Source organism: Eublepharis macularius, chromosome 16 (genome assembly GCF_028583425.1).
Source record: "Eublepharis macularius isolate TG4126 chromosome 16, MPM_Emac_v1.0, whole genome shotgun sequence".
Taxonomy (NCBI): domain Eukaryota; kingdom Metazoa; phylum Chordata; class Lepidosauria; order Squamata; family Eublepharidae; genus Eublepharis; species Eublepharis macularius.
This window is the reverse complement of record NC_072805.1, coordinates 49215335-49237518: the sequence shown is the minus strand read 5'-3', so window position 1 is coordinate 49237518 and position 22184 is coordinate 49215335. Positions and strand designations below refer to the sequence as shown.

General features: G+C 50.4%; 1 protein-coding gene across 2 annotated transcripts in view; it reads right to left on the bottom strand.

Moving 5' to 3' along the window:
- Window positions 1-22184, bottom strand: part of AP1G1 (adaptor related protein complex 1 subunit gamma 1) — a 33721-nt gene that overhangs the window by 2114 nt on the left and 9423 nt on the right. For both annotated transcript variants that reach the window (XM_055000210.1, XM_055000208.1), the window contains exons 2-21: window positions 21562-21765; window positions 16621-16745; window positions 15816-15957; window positions 14446-14542; window positions 12789-12865; window positions 11036-11131; window positions 10810-10890; window positions 10585-10683; window positions 9784-9839; window positions 9198-9311; window positions 7575-7715; window positions 6762-6816; window positions 2559-2681; window positions 2338-2427; window positions 2061-2188; window positions 1622-1726; window positions 988-1129; window positions 664-790; window positions 402-491; window positions 108-268 (exon numbers count right to left, since the gene is read on the bottom strand). In XM_055000210.1, coding sequence (XP_054856185.1) covers window positions 108-268; window positions 402-491; window positions 664-790; window positions 988-1129; window positions 1622-1726; window positions 2061-2188; window positions 2338-2427; window positions 2559-2681; window positions 6762-6816; window positions 7575-7715; window positions 9198-9311; window positions 9784-9839; window positions 10585-10683; window positions 10810-10890; window positions 11036-11131; window positions 12789-12865; window positions 14446-14542; window positions 15816-15957; window positions 16621-16745; window positions 21562-21762 — 2250 coding nt within the window. In that variant the 5' untranslated portion in view covers window positions 21763-21765. The remainder of the gene's footprint in view (window positions 1-107; window positions 269-401; window positions 492-663; window positions 791-987; window positions 1130-1621; window positions 1727-2060; window positions 2189-2337; window positions 2428-2558; window positions 2682-6761; window positions 6817-7574; window positions 7716-9197; window positions 9312-9783; window positions 9840-10584; window positions 10684-10809; window positions 10891-11035; window positions 11132-12788; window positions 12866-14445; window positions 14543-15815; window positions 15958-16620; window positions 16746-21561; window positions 21766-22184) is intronic.

Here is a 22184-nt window from a genome sequence, read left to right as displayed (position 1 = left end):
GGATCCTCTTGAAGTCACCTCCTACCCCACTTCAGAGGGGCCCTGATTGGCTGCAGCATTGAAGGGTGCAGAGGCAAGCACACCCACACCCGGAAAAGCCAACTCACCTTTGGTACCGCAGCCTGGAAAACAAAGTCTGTCATGTCCAACTCTGTGCTGTTAGCAGCCTGTATTGTGATCACGGTGACACTGGGGTTGGTGTTTGAGCGCTCAAAGGCAAAGTCTATCTTCAGTCCATTCTTGCTGTAGGCTGTGATTGCTGGGATGCCTGCAGGGAGAGAGCCCTGTTCAGACCCACAGCTCTCTCTCGTTTTCCACACCCTGTCCCAAGCCCTGGCTGTCTGCCATCCTCCACACTGGGGGGTGACAGCCCTCAGCAAGGAGCACGCTGGCATTCCTACCAGCAGCTACGTCATTGAAGATGGGCTGCGAGGAAAGTCCATCCAGCAGGAAAGGGGGGTGCGGTATCTGTGGGGCAGGGGCTGGTGTGCCTGCAGAAGCAGAGAAAGCAAGAGCAGGGTTAAGCCTGAGCCCCCAAAGGCCAGGCAGGCAGGCAGGCCTCTGCTAAGAACCTCCTTCCAGCCAACTAAGGCTGGGGAAGAAGAGTCTGCTCCCTGCGGGGCTCCCTTCCAGCCACCCAGGCCAAGCAACTCAGCACCTCACCTGTAGGGTCGAGATCTCCCAGGAGGTCAAGCAGCTCCCCACCAGCAGAAGCTGGCTTGTGGGGAGGGGCCGTTGAGATCACGGGGGTGATGTCATTGCTTCCCAAAAGGTCCAGCAAGTCGTTTGCCTGAGCAGAAACAACCAGCCAGGCCAACTGGTTAACAGCGCCACCTGTGAGGCCCTGTTCGCTGTGCCCCAGAGGGGCAGAAGGAATCCCACAGGAGTTCCTTACCCCCCATTCCTGACACGGCCCTCCTCTCGAAGGACCTGCCCCCAACCTGCTCTGCCTGCTGTAGGGGAGGAGGCTGTTGCCCTGTCCGTTACCTGGCTGGCGGGCTGCAGGCCTGAGGGGGGAGGCTTGGTCTCCAAGCTTGTTGGCTCTGCCTCTCCATTGGGCTGAGTGACATCTGTGGGGCCATTGGTGGTGAGTTTCTCCATAACGGGCATTCTTTCAAGGAGTGCTGACCTGCAAGACACCGAAAGGGTTGCTGTCCATGGAGGCAAGTCGCTGCCTCACGGGATCATGGACTGGGCATGACAGCGCCACAGGCAACCTCACCGGTTCCACGTAAACGTTCCTCATCAGGAATGGCATTCCATGGCACAGCTATGGCACACCAAGAGCCACCTACTGACCCTCTCCTAGCGGGGCACCCAGGGCAATTCCCAGAGGCTAGTCAAGGACACTGTTCTCCTTTAATGGGGTGTCCTTTCAGTGGGACAAGTGGCTTGAATTCCAAGTCACCAACGCATTCTGAAGGGATCTGATTGCAATCTCCCCCAGGAATATTTACTTATATTTTAACATACGTGTTGGAAAGGGAACACTGGGGGGGGGCAGTATGAGGTGTGCCATGAGTAGATTTGGCTCCACGCTGAAGATGGCCCAGAGTCCGTCCTCTTCATGGCCACCAGACCCAGGCATCCGGTCTGACGAGGGACCCCCCTCCTCACTCACCTCATATGATCGTACTTCTTGAACAAGGCATTGTACTCCACTGCCCTCTGCTGGAGCTCCACATCAATGCTGCTGCCGTATATGGACACCACCTTCTTAATGCGGCTGGAGAGAACAACAGCCTTTGAGCTGTGCACAGAAATGCCAGACAGGACTTCTAGCCAGGACAGTGCCCTGATCCCAGCCCCTGCCCAGGGCAGCCCACCCTGGGAGAGGACTCCCTCTTGGGTCCCTGAGAAGTTCTGAGCCACATTTGCACAGCTCTCTGCCCATCAGCCACTGGCACATCTGCTCAGGAAGAAAGGAGGATTCCTGAGAAACACGGAAGGCACGCAGGGTTTCACACTTCACAATGTGAACTTCAGGAGTACTCAATCAAGACCAGGGTACACACCTAGAGCTGCCCCCTGCTGGTGCCCCCCCCCCCAAAAAAACTCACTTGACTGTGCAAGCAAACCGCGTGGACAGCTTCATAATAGCAGTGAGAGCATAGCCTCGTGTGACAGGTGCTGACATGTTGGAGATGAGGACACTTTCCAAAACATCCAGGACTTCATCCTCTGTGACCTGACCAAGCCAAGAGGCAAAGGCATTGAAGGGCACATCCTCCACAGCCTGGGAGAAGAGCTATGGGGTAGGGGCCCAGCAAGCAGCTTTTGTAGGCAGAGAACCCCCCCCCCCCCAGGTGGGGCCCATTCCTCCTCCTGCAAAAATACCTGGACTGGCTCCTCCTCCTCACACTGGCCAGACACCAAGAGGTCTCCATACTCTCCTATGCACCAGGAAGCCACCTGCACCAGAGGTTGCTGGAGGAGACAAGAGACAGCTCTCAGGCGACCCAATCAACCAACCCCTCAAAGTCCGTACTCTCTTGCAGCCACACAGTTCACACCATGCTCTCTGTGGCAATGCAGGCAGCAACACCCGGAGCTCTTACTTGTGAGTAGTCACCCAGAATGGCTTTGTAGAGTTTCTGCACAGTGTAAGCGTGCATCTCCACACTATTGGTGATCAGCTGGATAAGGTTCGGTACAGCATCATCACGAACATAACTCCCTGCCTGGAAAAAAGAAACATACACACAGAAGGGGTTGACAAGCCATCAAGAAAAGCCATGGGGATGATTCTCAAGAGCTGGTTAGTGGCAGGAAGCAACAGTAGCTGCCTCAGCCCTCCCCGTGAACACTGGTGCCAACGCCAATCATGTTTGGCCTTCTAGACATTTGGTTGATTAGGGTTCTTCTCACCCTCAACCGCTTAATGGCATTCATGCTGCCATCACCATTTCCTGAGGCTGTCCTCCTACCCTTTTGGATTGAAAAGTCTTTTAAAAGTTGTGACTAGCTTCTTTTGACATTCAAAGCTGTATTATTATATTTTGCTACTTTGGTAGAGCAGATGTTTTAAGACGTTCAGATTTTGGAGCTTATTATACATTGCTTTATATTTTTCTCCACAAACTTCTGGTTGAGGGCAAAATAGAAACAGTCAATCTGTATCCTGCTTTTGAGGCTGTGGATGCTTTAGCATAAAACTGCAGCCATGATGAACACACGACGACAAAAACCACCAATTCAGAAGCCAGCAGGCACAGCCTCTACACATCGCCGCAAACAAGCACGCCTCGTCATCCGTCAGGCTGGTCCTCACTCCATATGCGCCATTCTCCCACTGGAAGAGGACCTGATCAGGAGGTCTGGACCTAGTGGGAGGGAGAGGCAGGCCTTCGCGGTGCGTTGGTCCCAAGGCCATGAATGGATGTGAAGTAGGTACACCAACACCTAAAGCTGGGCCCAGAAGGGAGGGCAGCCAGCACGGATGCCACAAAACTGCTACGCTGCATTGCACCCCAAACCTGTTAGGATTTCAGCATCACCACTCACCAGCTGCAGAAGTTCCCAAGTTCCTGTTCACGACAGCCACAGTCAAAAGAGGAGAGATCCCTCTCCTCTACAAAGTGCAGAACCTGCACAAGTAGCCCAGCTACCAAAGGCTCCCTGGCTCCCACTGCTGCTGCCACCTTTTCACCAGAAGAGCCTCAAGCTGAGCACCACTGCACCCAGCCCAAGAGCCACCCCCAGCCCCAAGTCGCCCACCAGCCCTGCCTCCATTGCATCTGGATCTATTGCTAGCGTCTTTAACCTCAGCCAGTTGCTGAGGTGGCCAGGCAGAGGCTTAGAAGCTTAAATGGCGACTGGAGCCAGGTGCTGTCAGCAGATGGGTAACAACTCCAGAGCTCTGTGCCAGGCTATGGATGGCAGGATATGGCAGACAGATCCCTGGGCCATCACAGCAAGACGCAGGTTCTTGGTTAAATGGCTTTTATTCAGAAATCCAGTTCTTTCCATATATATGTCCATAGATTTGCTCAGAAGCAAGAGAGCATCCAAGCAGTACACGTTTCCTTGATAAGAATGGAGACTTGAGGAAAATACAGTTTTAAATACTCAAACATCTCGACAGGACAAAAAGGCATACAGAGAAACGGCAACATTTCAGACAGTACAATGTCATTTCAGTGAACTTCAAAGAAAGAAATAACACAGCTGTGTTCTCAGGCTGGTAGAGGGAGAGAAATGAAAGTGATGATTAAAGCATTTGTAACCTGAAATAAAGGCATAGTATTAGCAATGGTGCAAAACTTAAGACAATGACATGAATGCAGGGTGCAGACATGACACACTGGAGCACCTCCCAGGGGTTCACATAGCTGTGAAGCAACACAGGCAACAATGCGGAACCTTATGGGGCACCACCACTGGACAACTGCCAGAATGCTTAACTAACTTCACTGAGCTTTTAGAGTATACTTTCATTGTCATACCTCAACCACGTGGAAGAGGACACAGTCAACAACCTCAAAACAACCAAACACTAAGAGGGGCTGACGAGGAGGGTCTGAGGCCAACAGGGACAAGTATGACTGCATACCTGTGGCCAAGAATCTCCTCACAGGCCACTAGCCACAAACCTACCAAGGAATACCAGAAAAACACTGAAGGCATTTCCTATGTATATTCAGGAACAGAGGAACATGGACACATACTAGGGCCTTCAGCAAGGAACCTTCTGCCTGGTGCCTCTGATGCAGACATGATTATGGTGTAGGTTTGCGGCTATGTGGATTACCCTTAGGCTGTATGCCGGCAGCAACCCAGTTATTTGCAAGACTCTATGAACTCCCAGAGAAACCACAATCCATTTACAGTCTAGAGCAAGGGTCCCCAACCTTGCGCCCACGGGTGCCATGGCACCTGCCAACACCTTTCCCGGTGCCCACCATGGGTTTTCAGGAAGTGGGTGGGGCCAAGTGGGGCTTACTAAGTTACTGATATTCATGGTATAATGCAGAGAGTGGCTTTATGTAAAGGACTTTACCTGTGCAAATAGTGGGGTGATAGTCCACAGAGTGGGACTTGCTTCTGACAAAACATCATAGCACTGCATGGCTCAAATGCTGAAGGCACCTAACTGTAACTTCTACTGAAGCCGTCAGACATTTCCAGTTTGAATGTATTTTTAGAACTCAGGTGGAAAGTGATGATGACATCAGTACATCAAATGCTGGTCACTCTCCCAAAGTCATTTACTCTCCTATCAAGATCTTGGCCAGAATCTTTCTTACTGTACACACGTGCAAGGCATTCTCGCCAGCCCTTCAACAACAGCTGTCGTTACAGGTTGAAACTGGCTGGGTGCGTGAGGGAAGGGCTCATGTAAAGAGGACAGCCAGGAGTGGCAGGATTTCTTCCTCTGGCCTAGGTGTGTTAGATGCCTGCACAATGAAGACAAATACTGCCACAAGGGGGTTTCTTAGCTTTTTCCAACATGTTTTGTAATGTATTCAATATTGTGTGTATGCGAGAAAATACAGGCACCCCCCTCAGACAGCTTCTGCTTAAAACGATGCTCTACTACTGAAGAGTTATGCAGAACCCGCTGCTCTTTTGCGACTGGCTCTGCATCCTGCGGCAACCTGTGTGGGGTTGTGCCCGGCACACTCAGTCATCATTCCGAAGGTGCTGACAGGGCCCAAGAGGTCAGGGAGGGGCCCCTGACCTAGAGGATGTGACCCTGGAAAATATGGAAGCCGAGGCTCTATACATCCACATCCCCCACAACAATGGGCTACAGCCCACCAAGAACATCACTCCTGGTAATACTACCATACATCTTGCCACGTTGCACTCGCCCGTAATTATTTCAGATTTGACAACAGTGTATACCTTCAGGTTAAAGACACGGCGACAAGAACAACACAGCTCCATAGTAAGTGAATATATTAACGGCAAACTTATAGTAATGCATTCTCAGCTCCCACTGACCCATCTCCTAACTTATTAATGACATGTTCTGCACACATGTTAAGGATGCTCTCAGGAGAGAATTCTGATAGAATTTCACTCCAACAAGAAACTGCCCACACAAGTCCATTGTTTGGACAACACTGTACAACTATGTTATTGACACATATTACTGTACAACTATGTTATGGACACACAGGGCTCATTTCGAGGGGGAACGCGCAGGAACGCAGTTCCGGCAGTTCCTCAAAGAGGTCACATGACAGGTGGCCCCGCCCACCTGACTCTCAGCCATTTTGGGCCCGTTTCAGCCTGGATTGGGACTGAAACGGCCTGGATCGGGCCTCTGACGGGTGGTAGATCACTCCCCTGCTCATCAGCGGCCCGATCCTGACCATTTTGGGCCCCTTTTGGGCCATTTTCAGCCCCCTTTTGCCATTTTGGGCCCAATTTTGGCCCTGAATGGCCAGGATTGGGTCCAAAACGGCCAGGATAGGTGATGTCAGGGGCCATGGCATATGCAAATCAGTTATGCTAATGACACACTGCCGGTGATGTCAAGGGGCGTGGCATTTGCTAATGAGTTGTTAATGAGTTCCTCCAGCTCTTTTTCTATGAAATGACCCCTGTGGACACATAACATATCCTATTATGCCAAAAACCCACTGACTGCCCTCAGCTGGACTCTTTCTTGATATCGACTGATGGGCCAAGGAACAGCTGGGTGCCCACAGTCCTAATCCAAGCCCCAGAAAAGGCATGAGGATAACCCACCCAGACCAGGAAAGACACAGCCCCCCTGGACACAGAGGACTGGCGCAGGCGGGAGCACTTACCGTTGTCAAGACTCTCATGATAGTGTCTATGTGCCAACGCTTGGAAGGGGCGTATCTGGAAAAGCAGCAGACAGCACTGGTGAGGGAGGACGTCCCGGCCCCAAATGTCCAGCCCAGGCAGCTACACAGGCCGGACACCCACTCCCCCAGCTGTGGAAGGCCACATAATAGCCCTTTAATTTCCTCATAGTGCCTTATGGAATAATTCAGAACAAAGGGCAACATGTCCTGACTGCATTTGCATTTATTCTCAAGCATTCATGTAGTAACTTTTACGCTGCTTTTCCCCACAAACAGCAGCCTCGAAGTAGAGCAGCTTACTTCCAAGGTCCAAACAGTACCATCACTAAAGATAACAACTGCTGCATGGGAGGGGAAATGAAGTGGAACCCAGGGGAAGTGAGGATCCCTCCCTCCCAGCTGCCTGTCCCATAAAGACAAGAGGCTTGGAGGGAACCATGTGGACAGAAAGGTGGTAGCCTAGCAGGTGGGAAGGGCACTGGCAGTAAGGAAGCCGCCTCCTTCCCCCTCTGTGGAGCAGCCCAAACAATCCAGTCAAATCCTTTATTGTAACACCTACAACTTCTCCAGGCAGTAGTTTATGCGCAAACACATCAAAAGCAGCAGTACTTCCATGCACAAAAACACTAGGTGTGTGTGTGTGGGGGGGGGGGTGTTGACAGCCCCTCCCAAACTGTAGCTAGCCTGGAGCAGGTGGGAGCAAAACAAGGTGGCCAAATGATCTGAAGCTGGGCAGCAGCAAGCAGAGAGACTCACAAGCAATGAAACAACCCAGACCTCAGGATATCTTACTTCTCTGCCGCAAGGAATACCCCCGATGCACAGTCTGCCCTGAACTCCGGCTCACAGGAATCCAGGAAGTGCAGCAGCTCCTTCATCATTCCGCGGATGTTGTTCCCGTTCACGAGAGCAAAGCTGAGCTCCATTGCTCGCCTGGGGGGGGAGAGAGGAAGACATCTGTAATTCCGACCTGGTCCCTGGCAGCAAGAGCCGACCTGGTCCCTGGCAGCAAGAGCCTCTCGGGGGGGGGGGGGCATGGATGCCGCTGGCCAGCTGCTCGAGTGCTGCCATGCGCTCTGCGGAGGGATCGCTCTCAGGCTTCGTCCTACAACCGCACCAGCCAAGACCCCTCCCGGATGCTGTGGAACAACCAGAGATGCTGCTGGGACGGACATTTCCATCATCTTTTTGCATTCAGGAACCCTGGCAGCCACAGAAAGAGACACAAGGGAATTTGGGAAGGGGAAGTTGGAGGCAAGGTACTTTCGGAAACTCTTTTATACCAAAGAGCATGAAGGAAAGAGCGGCTGTGTGACAGGCGCTTCTGCAGGCACCCCTATGGAAAATGTGGTTCTTGCTATCTAGGCTGATAATCTCCGAAAGCAAACACCTGCCCCTCTCTGGTAATTCTGGAGGGCTGGATCTCATACCCCTCAGGAGACACTGCAGGCCCTTGATGCTGGCTGCAGGTTTCCTTCCCTACCAACTCTGTCACTTCTCTGTGCTTTCTCACTTACATCCGTGCAATGCCTCCCCACCATTCTACAACTGAAATGCTGGATTTTATAGCAAATACTGAATCCAGAATAAAGTCACAGAAATTAGAACATTTGTACAATTGATTTGAATGTATGGTCGTTGTGGGACAATACATCGATTTGAATGTAATCACGTTCTGCATCACAACTCTTTGAATAATCTCTGCTTTCCTGGTTTTCAAGCTTGTGCAATGTTAGGCAGGGCCAAAGATACAATCCCAGGAGAAAGGCATCAAGAATTAAGAAGCAGACATGCAGACGTACTAGGCAAGGCTCAAAAGTCACAGCAAGGGGGGGTGGGGGTGGGAGGGAGGGCAAGCAGAGGGCGAATTCCAGGAGAAGGGCCTTTCCAGTCACTAGACAGGGAGCCCTAGCCCACCCACCCCCAACTCTCACAGACTACCCAAAAGCAACTACATCAAGTGATGCAAAGCAGACTGGCTCTCTTGCTGCGGGAAGAATATTGTCAAGTGGCCATGAGCCCGAAGACGTGACATGCTGTGAAGGTAATGCCTGCCACTAGATGCAACCTAGTGCATCTAGTCGCAGACAAAAAAAAAAGAAAAAAAAACAGCAGCAGCCACGTCCTGCAATTTGCAGGATCGGAGCAAGTCTGTTAATGATAGGACATTCTGGAGGTCTTTCCTTCATTGGTCAGAGGTGACTTGACGGCACACCACACACACAGATGCAACCTAATTTTAAATGCTTCTGGGGAGTTCTTCCATAAGGGATAGCCATGAATCTGCTGCATGTTCGGGCTCACTAGAAAAGTCAGAGGTGGGTGCAAGAGATGAACACACGCCAGCAGCCCTGGACCTCACACAGCTGCCACCGCACATGCCAAGATCCGCTTTCCCAAGACAGCCCTACTCACCGTTTAATGGAGACATCCAGATCCTTCAGGCAGTCCACTATGGTGCTTCTGTGCCGCTGCACAGCATTGTGGTCAGTCTGCACCGTCTTCAACAAGGAAGTCAAAGCTACGTATCTAAGAGAGAGGAGCACAGCGGCTGTTCTGCTTCACAGCTGAGGGGGAGACTTTTGCCGCTTTGCTTTGGAGGGAGTAGCAGGTAGTGGAGCTTGCACAAATAGCTACTGCCAGCTTTTGGGTGATGTGTTCTAACGTTCTACTCATCTAAAGCTTGGCATACGGGAAACTAAAGCTTTAGTCCTATGAGAATTGAGTCTGGCTCAGTAGTCTTCTGGTGCTACTAGCAGCTTCCACAGGAATGTGGCCCAAGCTCCCACATGGCACACTTCACCACAGCAGTCCGGGTATGTCTGAGTTCGGGCAGTCTGGCCAGATCTACTGACCTGCCCCTTCTAGAAGGAATGCAGCCTGGCCACCAAACCTCAGAATGAGTTTATGCTGGCCCTGGGGAACTGGAGTCTTTGTCAGGAGACCAAGGCCTGTCCCAGCCACACAGGTTTCCCCACCCTGGAACAGACTGTGGACTCACCTAATATTTTTGTCGTTATTGAGTAAAAATCGGCCGAGGATGTTAATGGCCAGCACCTGAAGAGAGAGACAAACATGTACACATCTATGTGTTCACAGCACTTTTATGGTTTTTCCACAGCCAAACAAGCAATAATTTGATTTAGAACCAAACACAGGGCAGACACTGGCTAGCTGCCCTCACGAAACTACGCTGCAGCTCAGGATCCTCCTGGAGGGAAGGAAACCATTTCCCACACATCCCTAACCCTAACCCTGACAAAAACCCAAGGTCACAGTCTGGCTTATGTAACCCCTGCTGAAGATATCCTGTGGTGACTTCATTACCAGTTGGTTCCCAGGAAGACAGTTTGGCTACAACTGGGGAAGCAGTGCCTGAAAGGCCATCACATAGATGGGGTGGGGGGACGGACTCTTCTGCTGTTCCAGAGGGCAAGGCTAGATCCAACGGGCTTACATTAGGTGAAGGCAGATTACAGGCGAAGATCAGGAGAAAAGCCCTAACTCCAAGAGCTTTTTGGCAAGGGTTTGTGGCACAGCAGGGATGGAGACTCCCTTGCTAAGGCCTTCAAGCCGAGGCTGGCTAGGCTGGCCTCTCAGGGAGGCTTTGGATTTCTGCACTGAGCCAGGGGGGGCTCATGGCCTTCCAGGCTGCTTCTAGCAATACCTGGCCAGAATGCTGCTGAGACCGGGCTTCCAGAGCGCTGCCAGGCACAGGGCCAGCCACCTCTCTGTCCCACGAACACAGAACTCTCCTATCCCACAAACACAGCAGAAGATCTGACAGGGGAAGAATACATACTCGCAGGCCGCTCTCAGACTTGATGTCCATTATCGTTAAGACGGTTTCGTAAAGAATGGCATTTCCCACATTTTTACTTGTTTCAGTGTTTGTGGCCACCTAGAGAACACAGAGGAAGTCAGCCACTCTTCTTCTGCAAGACTGACCCCACCCCCACCCCAGGCACCAGCAGCCACCCACCTACCTGCATTGGCTGGCTACGTCCTAGTCCCCAGATCCACTCACCTGGGCAAGGATGTCATTCATGGCTTCACTGGAGTCGTCATCATTTCGCCCTAGAATTCTCAGCAGCCGGAGGATTCGCACCTGTGAGGACCACAACACACAGCACTTGAGGCTGAAGCTGGCCACAGAATCCCTCCGTAGCTGAGAGAAGAGGCTGAGCACCCACAGCCCCTCTCTCCTGCCAGGCTTGCTAGGAACCCTTTCCCCCCGGCCCCAGAGACCTTACCTGTAGGAAAGGATCACTGATCCCAGAGACGTCGTGCTCAGGGGAATAGCCAGACATGATGAGGTTCTTTAGGATACGAACTAGCTGAGGGACAAGCTGCAAAGAACACGGTATTGTCAAATGCCCAGTTTGTGATGTGGCTGTTCCCTGAGACTGCAGGAGGTGTCCAAGAATGAGAATCTAACCAGGAAAAAGTCTATGCCCAGCTTCTTCCCTCCTATGAGGCGGGGGGGGGCACTCTCAGAGCTTGCCTCTCTCATCCCAGTATCATTTGGGGCAGATGCCCAAGACAGATGCCCCTCGCCTGTCATTTTGCTGAGTTTATGGGCAGCTTGATGGGGAATTTGCATGATGATGAATGATTTGGCTGGTGCTGGACTCATCCATGAAGCTTTGAGTCTTTCTCCTGCCTGCTTCTCCCGGCAGACAGACAGCCTAGGGACCGCCCCCATCCCCAGTGCTCTTGTGCGTGGCAGGGATGAGCCCAGGAACACCACTGGAGGGCAACTGGGCTCTTTCCGAGCAAAGGTGACTAAAGTTCTCTGGAAGACGCGCTACATCTTGCAGTTCAGTTTTGCTTGTAACAGGGTATATTATTTTATGTGGATGTTAATTTTTGTATTATGGTCTTATATTTCAGTGCCATTTGAAAACTTTTTTTAACCTAAAAAGTAGGATAAAAATATTTTTACTTTATAAATAAAATGTGGACTAGCAGGCAGGGGGCTTTGAGAGGAAATGAGAGGAAAAAGGGGGCGATGCTCTGTGCATGGCGACTAGCAAAGTGTATGGCGGCCAGGCAGTCTTCTCAAAGGCCAGAGACTCACCCCCCCCCCCAGGGAAGAGACACCTTCATGCCCCCCTCTAAAAGAGACCTTCTCAGAGTTCTGCTTAAGCATCAACCAACTGCAGCTTCCCCTGCTCAAGCAATGAGATGCCAGAGACCTCACAGACACCCACCCTGAAAGAGCCAGTCCACAATGGTAAATGAGGTCCACAGCTGCCCTGAGCAGGAGGCATAACCAGGACATTAATGGAGCGGAGCACAAGCACGTTAGCCAAGCCACAGCATTAGAGACACAAGCAAAAGCCTGAGGCTAGCATGCACCGGAGGGGGGGGGGGGAGGAGAGTGAGCAACACTTACCTTTTCATTCTAACACACAGCAGGGTTCCGAACAGACAAAAGGGACAAAAGAGATGAAGCTGGCATTAGAGCGAGGAGGAGGCTGCTTGCAGCATCCATCACCACCACAGCACTGGGCGGGAAGGGCAACCGAGACGACACCGGAGGCGCACTTGCACCCAATGGCTTCACGTCCTCCTCTACCACATCTGACAGCTGCTCTCTGCCAGAGGGCAAAGGAGACCCACCGAGGCTAGGCAACTGGAGAGGAGTCAGCGCTCCACTGGTCTAGACTGGAGGAAACAAAGCCCCCCTCCCCTCGCTGTTGGGCCTTATGGAGCCTGGGAAAGCAGAAGACATCCGCATATTTCCATGCCACTCAGTCCAGGAGCAGAAGCAAGAGACAGATCTCAGTACATGCAAGAGGCTTCTGTTCCCAAGGCGAGGCTCACAGGTCAATCAAATGAGAGCTTTGCTCTTTGCTGAGATAAAGTACCTGCTGCTGTTCTGCAAGTCCAAGCCACTGGCAATGAGAGCAAGCAGCCCCCAAGCTGGGCCACAGCTCTGCCCACAGGAAAACAGCAATGGGCAGCGGGGGGGGGGGGGGCGGCGGCGGCGGCTGGACTCACCTTTCGAAAGTGGGCAAGCATGTCTGGGCTTCTCTCGCACATTTCAGTTAAGAGGACAACAGAGGTGTGGAGAACGCCTGCCAGGAGAAAAAGGAAACAAGGAGACCGCCTCTTCACGCAGCCATCCCACACTCAGGCCCTGGGGACTTGCCAGGGCGAAAAAACATGCAAAACATAAAAAGGGGCTCCACCGGGCGCCTCGTGGCTATTACCAAAGGGAACAAACCGCCCAGAGATAGTAAGAACAAGGCAATGCTACAAAATCAATAGATTTCTTTAAAGTGCAAGCGTGCTAAAAGTGCCAAGCTTATAAAGTGTAGTAATATAATACAGTCAGATTAGTTTTATAACCTCTATGAAGTACAACACTCAATACAAAAAGCTCAATCAATGAATAAATATCTCTGAATAAATATCACAGGACTAATCAAGAAAAATCCTGTAAGATTAACACATACTCAACCAGTGAGAGTTCATTCAATACCAGACATGTTTCCTTTAAGAGACGGAGAAGTGAAGAAGGTAAGTATATTTCACGATGCAAAAATGCCTCAATGACTTGTTCTGTTTTCTCTGTTTCTGTAAGTGTGTGTCCTCCAGATGAGTGGATCTTCACCAGAGAAGTCACAAGGATTCAACGTTAACAAAAAGCCAAAATTGACAGTAACAAAAAGCCAATAGGTTTTGCCAGCATATTGATACCCCCCCCCCCCGCCCCAGCCTCGTTTCAAACCAAACTTCTTCAAAGACGAACATATTATTCAATAAGTAGTCTAGCCCAGTAAGCAGTTACATTCTCATCTCCAAGCTGGTTTAGTACAAAACAGTTGTACTGAGTGTTATACTTCATAGAGGATATAGGACTAATCTGATTGTATTACATTACTACACTTTATAAGCTTGGCACTTTCAGCACATTGGGGCTAAAAAACCAGACAAACCAGAGGTGGCAGCACTTCCAAGTCTGCGCCCTGGCCTCTGAACAGCCAGAATGTGTGACCAGAATCTCTGTGGGTCCAGCCCTATTCACAGGAGTCCAAAGGCACTCTGGGCTGTTCGAGTAGGGCGATGCCAGGCCTAGACTGACCAGGCATTTTAATTCTGCCATGATAAAAGGGAACAGCTCTGGGCAGGTTGAGAAGGCCTCAGGACTCTGAAGCCAGGGGTTCCAGTACCCGGTGCGACACAGCCAACTTCCTTTGAGCAAAGCTTGTGGAGAAAAGCAGCTTTGGCCAGCAGCATTCTCCCCTCATGGCAGAAGTCACTTTCAGTGCTGCCCACTTGAGTGTCGCATTCACATTCGCACTATGGCAGACCAGCCGTGCGCGTGCACACACACATACATGACAGAGGCCTGCAAGCCCTAAGGCTGGCTGCACCCTCTGCGCTCCGGGCTGGCTTCATTCTGCTACTTACGCAAGACCAAGACCTCCCCTGCCCCCCTACGGTCAGGGCACAAGACTACAAAGGCAGCACTCGGACCCCACGACATGCATCTGCCCCATTATTTGTAAGCTAGACAAAGAAGCCCCCACCCAGACCAGTCCCGCTTCTCTGCTAGGGGCTCTCATTGCTCTTCTTCCCTCTCTCCTTCAGAAAGGAGGAGAGGCAGCACATGGAGGGGGACTCCCCTGTTGCCCCCGACTGCAGGCATTACCGTGATTCTTCTCATTCAGCAAATTTTTTGTGGCTGGTAGGAACATCTCCATGAGCTCAGGCACCTTCCTGATGACATGAACAGCACACAGGGCTGCCTGCAGAAGAACAGGGGTGGGAGGCAGTCTGTCGGAACACTCCTCAAACACCCGCAAAGGCCGCCTTATTGGCATCCCCCCTCACTTGGGGAAATCTAAACATGGGTCGGTGAGAGCCTCCAATGGGAGGGGCCCTCTGTTCTCCCTTCCAAAGGCAAGCTGAAGGCAAGAGAGGCTGCTTATTGCGAGACCATAAAACACACAGCATACAGGCTCTTGGCTGACCTTACCAGCTTCTCAAGGCTAGTCCTACACAGCCGGGAGCACTTCTGCCTCTCTCCAGCTAGTCCACCCCACCTTCATCTTCTCACAGCCCTCTAGGTGCTCCTGAGCCTCTTTCTCCACTGCCTCTGCCATTCCTCCTCCTCCTCCTCCCTTACCCCCACCCCCGCTTGCCCTTCCTCTGCCTTACGGCCCACACCCCACCTCCCTTCTTCTCCCATGATCCCTTCTCCCTACTGACAGCTAGGGTGGTTCTCTGACTTAGTAAGAATGTAGGCAGATCAGGAGAGGGCTGAACCGGTGCTGGGCTCTCATGGCCCTTTCTTAGGTGCCCAGGGTAATGCCGATCCCCACTCTGGGGTCAGGAAAGAATTTCCCTCCAGGTAAGGTGGGCCAGGGATCCTGAAGGTTTTTTTGCCTTCCTCTGGGCATAAAGCAGGAGTCACTGGGGGATGGCTGTGAATTTCCTGCCTAGCGCAGGGGGTGGTGGTCTAGATGACCTTTGGGATCACTTCCAGCTCCATGTTTCTGCGTTTATTGGACCCGCCATGCCAGCAGCACCCCCCTGCCCATATTCCCAGCTCCATCCAGGTACACATAAGGACAAGTCTTTCCTCTGGCATGGCTGGACCTTACCAGCAGCTTCACCAATGCTCTCACTTGACAGCTGCTTCTTGGGGACAGTGGTAGAAGCAACCTCAACACTGCTGTGCTCCTCCACAGTGGCAGCTCTCCGCTTCGCTCTCTACCAGATGGGGCCGAGGAGAGTCCAAGGAGGCTGTGGAGGGGCTCCTGGCACAGTACTCAGGAGCTAAGGCTGTGCAGGAGAAAGACCCACTCCTAGGAGCCAGGTGGAGGCACCTTGCTAGGATACTGGCTCTTTCTGCCAACACCAGTGAGGGAGTAAGCCAAAGATTGCCTTAAGGGAGGGAAAGTACTCGTTTCACCAGCCCTAAGGGGAAAAGTCCTTGGGTGGGTCTCTGCAGTTCCCCTATTACCGGGTGGGCTCCAAGCAGGGGACCACCAGAACTTCTGCCCAGCAGCTGGATACCTTTTTCCTCAAGTAAGAGTTAGAAGTTTTCAGGAGCTTCTCCACCTCCCCAGCTAGGTCACGGCACATCTCAGAGGAGCCCATGCACCCCAGGGTACAGAGTGCAAGGCCCTGCACATACTGCGTACTGTGATTAAGGTCGCTAGGAGAGAAAGAAAGCAGCCTAAGTAAACACAAACACATGCAATACACAGGACAAGGCTCTCTGAGCCGAAGAGACTTGTTGCTCTTCAAACAGTTGGGGAAAGGGTCCAGCAAGAAGTGGGGCTGTACTGCCTGCCACAGCCTCCATGGAAGTTCAGCACATGGCTCTGCCAGTTGAAAGGAGGTGCCAGGAAAGCCTTTCACCCCCCCCCCAAGGCCCTAGAGAGCCACTACCAGCCCCAGGAGAAAGCACCGAGCGAGGTGGGTCGACTGTCCTACTCAGCACGCAACAGCGGCGGACCCCAGCATCCCTGCAAACATGCAGCAAATTCCTGAAGCTCAGTCATGGTCACCCCACAGGCCAGGCAACATGGCTCGAGAGGCATACAGCACCGCGGACTGGACCGGACGGCAGCAAGGCATCCCCCTGTTCACTGCTCCGTCGGCAGGCAGACCACGAATGCCTTCCTGGCTCTCTAGAAGCTTCTGCATCCCAGCCACCATCTTTGGAGGGGACACATGACTAAGACATGGCTGCACCTCAAAATTCCTCCGGTCCCTTCTGAGTGCTGCCATCTGAATAAGGCCTTTGCAAAACTCCCTAGCTCCACTACAAGCAATAGCCCCACAACCCCAGCGAAGACACAGAAAGTTGCTTTACTTCTTGATGCAGTTGGTCATGAGAAGGTGGACGTCCTGCCTCTCATCCAGCAGCAGCATGGCTCCAAGGTACCCAATCCGCTTGTCCGTAAACTTCTGAGAGGCGATCAGTTTGAGGCACTCCAACTGCAAGAAGGGACAGAGAAATGGTGCGGCACAGCAACTTCCAGTCCCACGGAGGGAGGGAGGGAGGATGAGCGCCCCCCCCTCGAGCCGAGAGCAGGCAGAGCCTTGCACCAGGAGAGGGGGCCAAGATGCACTCAGACTCCTCGCCCTCCCATTTCTGAGGCTTGCTGCAAACCCAAGGCTGGAGAAGGCAGTCCCTGTGGGGGCCTCAGCCCCAGACTCCAACCCAAGGCAAGGAGTCTCCCGCCCCCCCCCCTCTGTTTTAGTTTATATTATTTATAATCCCTCCTTTCTCACGGCGACTCAAGGAAGATCACAGTGCAAATCAATATGATCAACACTGGGGCGTTCACCCAACAATACAATATGGTATGGATTGTAGAAATTTGAAAACAAAGCACAGATCCAAATGCACTGCAGAAACAAAATGGAAGTAATTTGGTATGACATATTAAACGATGCAGTAATTCCCAGTAGGAGCAGATCTACACCAAGAGACAGTATTCAGCATTATTGTCAACAGTCCCTGTCCCTTTATCAAGACATTTGTACAAGCCATTTCTTGCAGTACAGGTCTATTACCTGAGTAAAAAAACCCTCCTGGAGGGACACCCCCCCCCTTTCCAGTAGCCTTTTGAACATATGGAATAAACTGCCATCCTGTCCCGCCAGAAGAAAATGCTGAAGCAGCATCCTTGGCCTGGGGAGGAAATGCTCCCCGCCCCCCCCCCCCGCCCCCGGCCTGCACTGCTGTCAAATGTCTCTCTGCCTCTTAGACTCAGAGTGACTTGAGCAGGCTGACGCGATCCCTCCATCTAGTTAGTTAAGGAGGACAGACCCTGGCACCAGCACGTCCCTTTCAACTGAGAGAGAGACACGCACCAGAACCTGCCTGCCCCTGTCCTCTTTTTTTTTCTATTTATAATTTTTTATTGTTTCAATATATTTCTTAATAATACAAACAAGCAACCTTTGAACAACAACTTATAACTTTAACATTAAACATTTGGAGTAGACAATCACAGTACGCATATTGTATTGTTGAAGGCTTTCACAGCCGGAGAACGATGGTTGTTGTGGGTTTTCCGGGCTGTATTGCCGTGGTCTTGGCATTGTAGTTCCTTTTTTTTTTTTGAAAGTTTTTTTATTTTTCAATACCTAACATACAAACTACAATAACAGTAACTACAAAAGATTACAATAACACGAGGGAAGGAAAAGAAGGGAGAAAAAAGAAAAGGGGAAGGGGGGGTGGGAAAAAAAAGGGAAGGTAACCTACAAACACTAAACACTACACTTCAATGCTTTCCCTTCATACTGCCATGATAAAGAAATAGCTTAATAAAGTAATGATGGAGTGGTTGATCATACAGAATACAAATTACAATCGAATTCAAATTAAATTTTCCTCCCCCTCCTGGGTCCCGGACGCAGTTCTCTCTGAGCAACTGCAGCCGCAGTGCTCATTTCCTCCCCCCCCCTCCTCAGACTTCTCCCTTTCTTCTTGCTTGGTGCACTGAAATTCCGGATTTTTATCCTCAAAATCCCTTAGTTGATCTTCTGATAATATCTTATAGGTTTGATCTTTGTAACTAAACCAGATTCCTTCCGGAAATAACCATTTGTACTTTATTCCACGTTCCCTCAGAAGAGCTGCGAGCTTTTTATACTTAAAACGTCTTTTCCGAACTAAAAATGGGACGTCCTTCAATATCTTAACTTTGTTACCCAAAAAGTCCAAATCCGCATTGTATGAATTGTATAGGATAGTGTCTCGGATCCTTTTAGATGAAAAATCGATGGTGATCTCGCGAGGCAGCTGACGCTTCGTTGCATATTTTGAAGAAGCCCGGCGGACTTCCAAAATGGCGCTTTTAACCTCTTCTTTAGTTGTCCTCGCGGGTGTCGCCAGTAGTTCCCAGACCAGACCCCATAAATCCTCATTTTCCTCCTCTTTCACGTTCTGGAGGCGCAAAATTGTCTGCGTTCGTTCCACTTGTAGCCCGATCAGCTGGTTCTCCACCAGCTTTAACTCTTTTTTCGTAGCCTTCACGAGTGACGCACTTTCCCGGGCAGCCTTCTCTGCCCCCCCCCCGCTGCTTCCTTAATGGTTTTCACTTCGCTTTCAATTAAGCCCACCCTTTGATCTGTTTCGTTCAGCTTGTCAACAAAGGGTTTTATGGCTTCAACAACCGCCCTGCGTACCAGTTCCTCAAGCGACTCTCCCTTCTGCAGGGTAGCCGAGATTGACTTACCCAGAGCGGGACTTTGTTTTTTCGCTGCCATTTTAGGGGGGGGGGGACCGCCAGCCCAAATTCTGAAACTCAGCGAAGGGGAAGAACAAGCCTTCTTAGCTTCAGATCCCACCACTCCTTCGCGTACGCTTGTAATAACAGAAGGGATTCGCTTACTTGCAGGCTTCCGCCTAGTTCTGTTCTTTGCCGTTTTCCATAGCCCGGCAGCACTCGAGGCGCCGCGCACGTCTGCTGGCCTCCATAGGGACAAACGGGCAATTTACCCCCCACATTAGTTTTGGGGGGTTCTTCCCGCAGCTTCCCGGACCCTGCCTCCCTCACTGGGAGTCTTGGGGGCTAATCTTCGCAGATCAGCCGCCCGGTCAGGGTGCTCGGGCGCTTCCTCTCGGACCTGCCGAGAGGAGCGTCCGACATGGCTGAGAAAACAAAACCGAATCTTGGCATTGTAGTTCCTGACGTTTCGCCAGCAGCTGTGGCTGGCATCTTCAGAGGTGTAGCACCAAAAGACAGAGATCTCTCAGTGTCAGTACGCATATTGTTTTGATGATCCACAATATTAGCTGTATATGCCTTTTGATGGTTTCAGTAGTATCTCAATGCTTTACAGTATTCCATATTTTGTATTGTTTGGTTCATTGGTTCATTTTCAGTAAGGAATTCAAGGACTGGTAGCCATTGTTCAAAGAAAGATGAGTTATATGTTGAAGTTCCTAGTTGTGTGATATGGTTAGCTAGCTTTTCCAAAACAAAAATAATCCAATAAATGATTGTACCATATTGTGACTGCTGGATTTCCAATTGGAAGTGATAACAGACTTAGCTATTTAAAGTAGTATTATAATGAGATTTTTCCTAACATTGGGATTGTTTGATCATTCCAATAGTTCAACAGTACAATTTCTGGGGTCTCAGGTACCTCGTTATCCTGTTGAGTTTTATTGCCTTTATTATTAACCCCCCTCCCCCCAAATTTTGTATATACCTACAGTCCCACCAACAATGCATAACATTTCCTATTTCTCCACAATGCTTCCAGCATTTAGGTGAATAAGCATGATTTATAGAGTGTATTTTGAGAGGTGTCATGTACCAATGGGTTCAGATCTTTACTGTTTGCAATTTAACCTTAACCCACATCTTAGTCGTAAAGCTATACGATCGCCAGATTTCTTTCCAATTTTCCTCAGAGGTGTCAAAATCGCATTCTTCTGCCAAATTTTCTGATAAGATGATAGTCATTATTTTGTTTGAGATCTATTCGTATATAATATAATTTGGAGATTAACCCTTTTTGGTCCCTGTTTTCATTTTTTATTAATTTCTCAGAGGCTGTAATGGGTTGTTTTATACTTTCACTGATTTGTCTATCTTCTGTTAGGTGTTTAATTTGTAAATATTTAAACCAGGAAGTTTTGGTCTGAGAATCTTTTTCTATTTCCTTTCTTCAAAATGCAGCCATTCGTTGTCATGATCCATCTTGATCTGTTATTTTGTTTCCACCATTTGAACGTTTTTATTCTCTGCTGGTTTAAAGCACGTCTGGCCCACAAAGGCCTGCCCCTGTGTCCTCTTTGAAGCCTTCTTGCTTCAGCAGAGGACAGCAGAGCTCAAGCCTTGGGCACAGGCAGGCCTTTCCCCCGGCCGGCTGAGGACCCCCCCACTTCTCTTGGGAAAGTCACAAATGCCGGGAAGCCAGAGCCCAGCTCACTCACATTAAACCCTGCCCATCCATCCATCCATCCATCCATCCATCCATCCATCCATCCATCCATCCATCCATCCATCCATCCATCCATCCTGTGCCCCTGCAAGGCACTCACCTGCCAGAGGAGCCACTGGCCCACAAGCCAACTATTTGTTAGATCCACCCCTGTGACCAAGAGGTTCAGATGCGCGGGAAGCCTTCCCACAGGCCATTTCCTACAACAACGATTATACTGGTCCATTCACAACAATCTTACCAATTCCAAAGAAGAAATTTGTCACAGGAGAACACTTAGGAAAATACAAAAACGGGACTGATCACTTGCAGAGTTTTGCTGCATTTGATGGAATTAAATCAGAGAAATCACCACCTTATCTTGTTGAGCTGTGCTCGCTGCCCATCGATTGCCGCCATCTGATTGTAATTAGTTGGTATTTTATGAGTGGATTTCTCTTTTAAATTCTCTTTTAAATCTATTTATAGTTTTAATTGTAATATGTTTTTAAACTGTTGTAATCCACCCTGAGCCCTTCATGGGGAGGGCGGAATAGAAATCCAGAGTAACTAAATAAAACAAATAAATCATTACTTCCTGCAAGCCAAGTTCCTTTGTGTGAAAAATCTCTCTCCTCTAGAAGGGATATCCAGTACTTTCTTACCAGTCCACAAAAACATGAAATGCCTGGGCAGGTTTTTAACACCTACTTTTGGTGCCCTGTAATTTGGAAAGCGCTGGATCGTTTGCTACCAAGTCTATGGACTTTTGGATTTTGAGAGAAGAGCAAAGGCTCTGCTTAGACTAGAGGCCCCTACCAGTGCTCCGTTCCAGCTACTGCTCAAAAGGAAGACAGCGTACCTGTCCAAAGTGTGCAGGGTAACCCAGCATATGCATGTAGAGTAACTTGGCTACATTCCGGCATCGGTACGTGTTGTCCTCTTCTCGGAAAGATGACCGGATGGCAGCACATTCTTTCTGGATCATCTCCCGTTCTTCCGCCTGTGTCCGTGCTGTCCGGATGGTCCGGATCAGCTCCCGGAGTCTGATGGGGGCTGGCATGTTCTGAGAAAAAGGGACAAGAAAGAAAGAGTGAGCTGGTCTCTGCCTACGGTGAAACACCCTAATCTCAACTAGCCCCAATTTCAGCATATTTACCCGTTTCAAAAACAAACATTTCCCGTGGCAGGTGCCCCTCTGACTGGAATCTCTGCCCGATTCTGTATTGCATGTGGTGACTAGTCATGGGCACGAACCAAAAAAATTTAACGAACCAGTGGTTCGTGGTTTGCTGCTGCCACCGAACCCAAACTAGCAAAACAAAATGAACTTTTCCCGCTGATGAATCGGTTCAAGGTTTGTGGGCGTCAGAACGGCCCCGTTGTCTAGTGGTGACCCTGAACATCTCTCTCTGCCCTCCCTTTCCAGAGCCCTCCCTCTATAATTCTATAATGCTCAGTGAGGAGTGCCTTCTTTGCATGAGA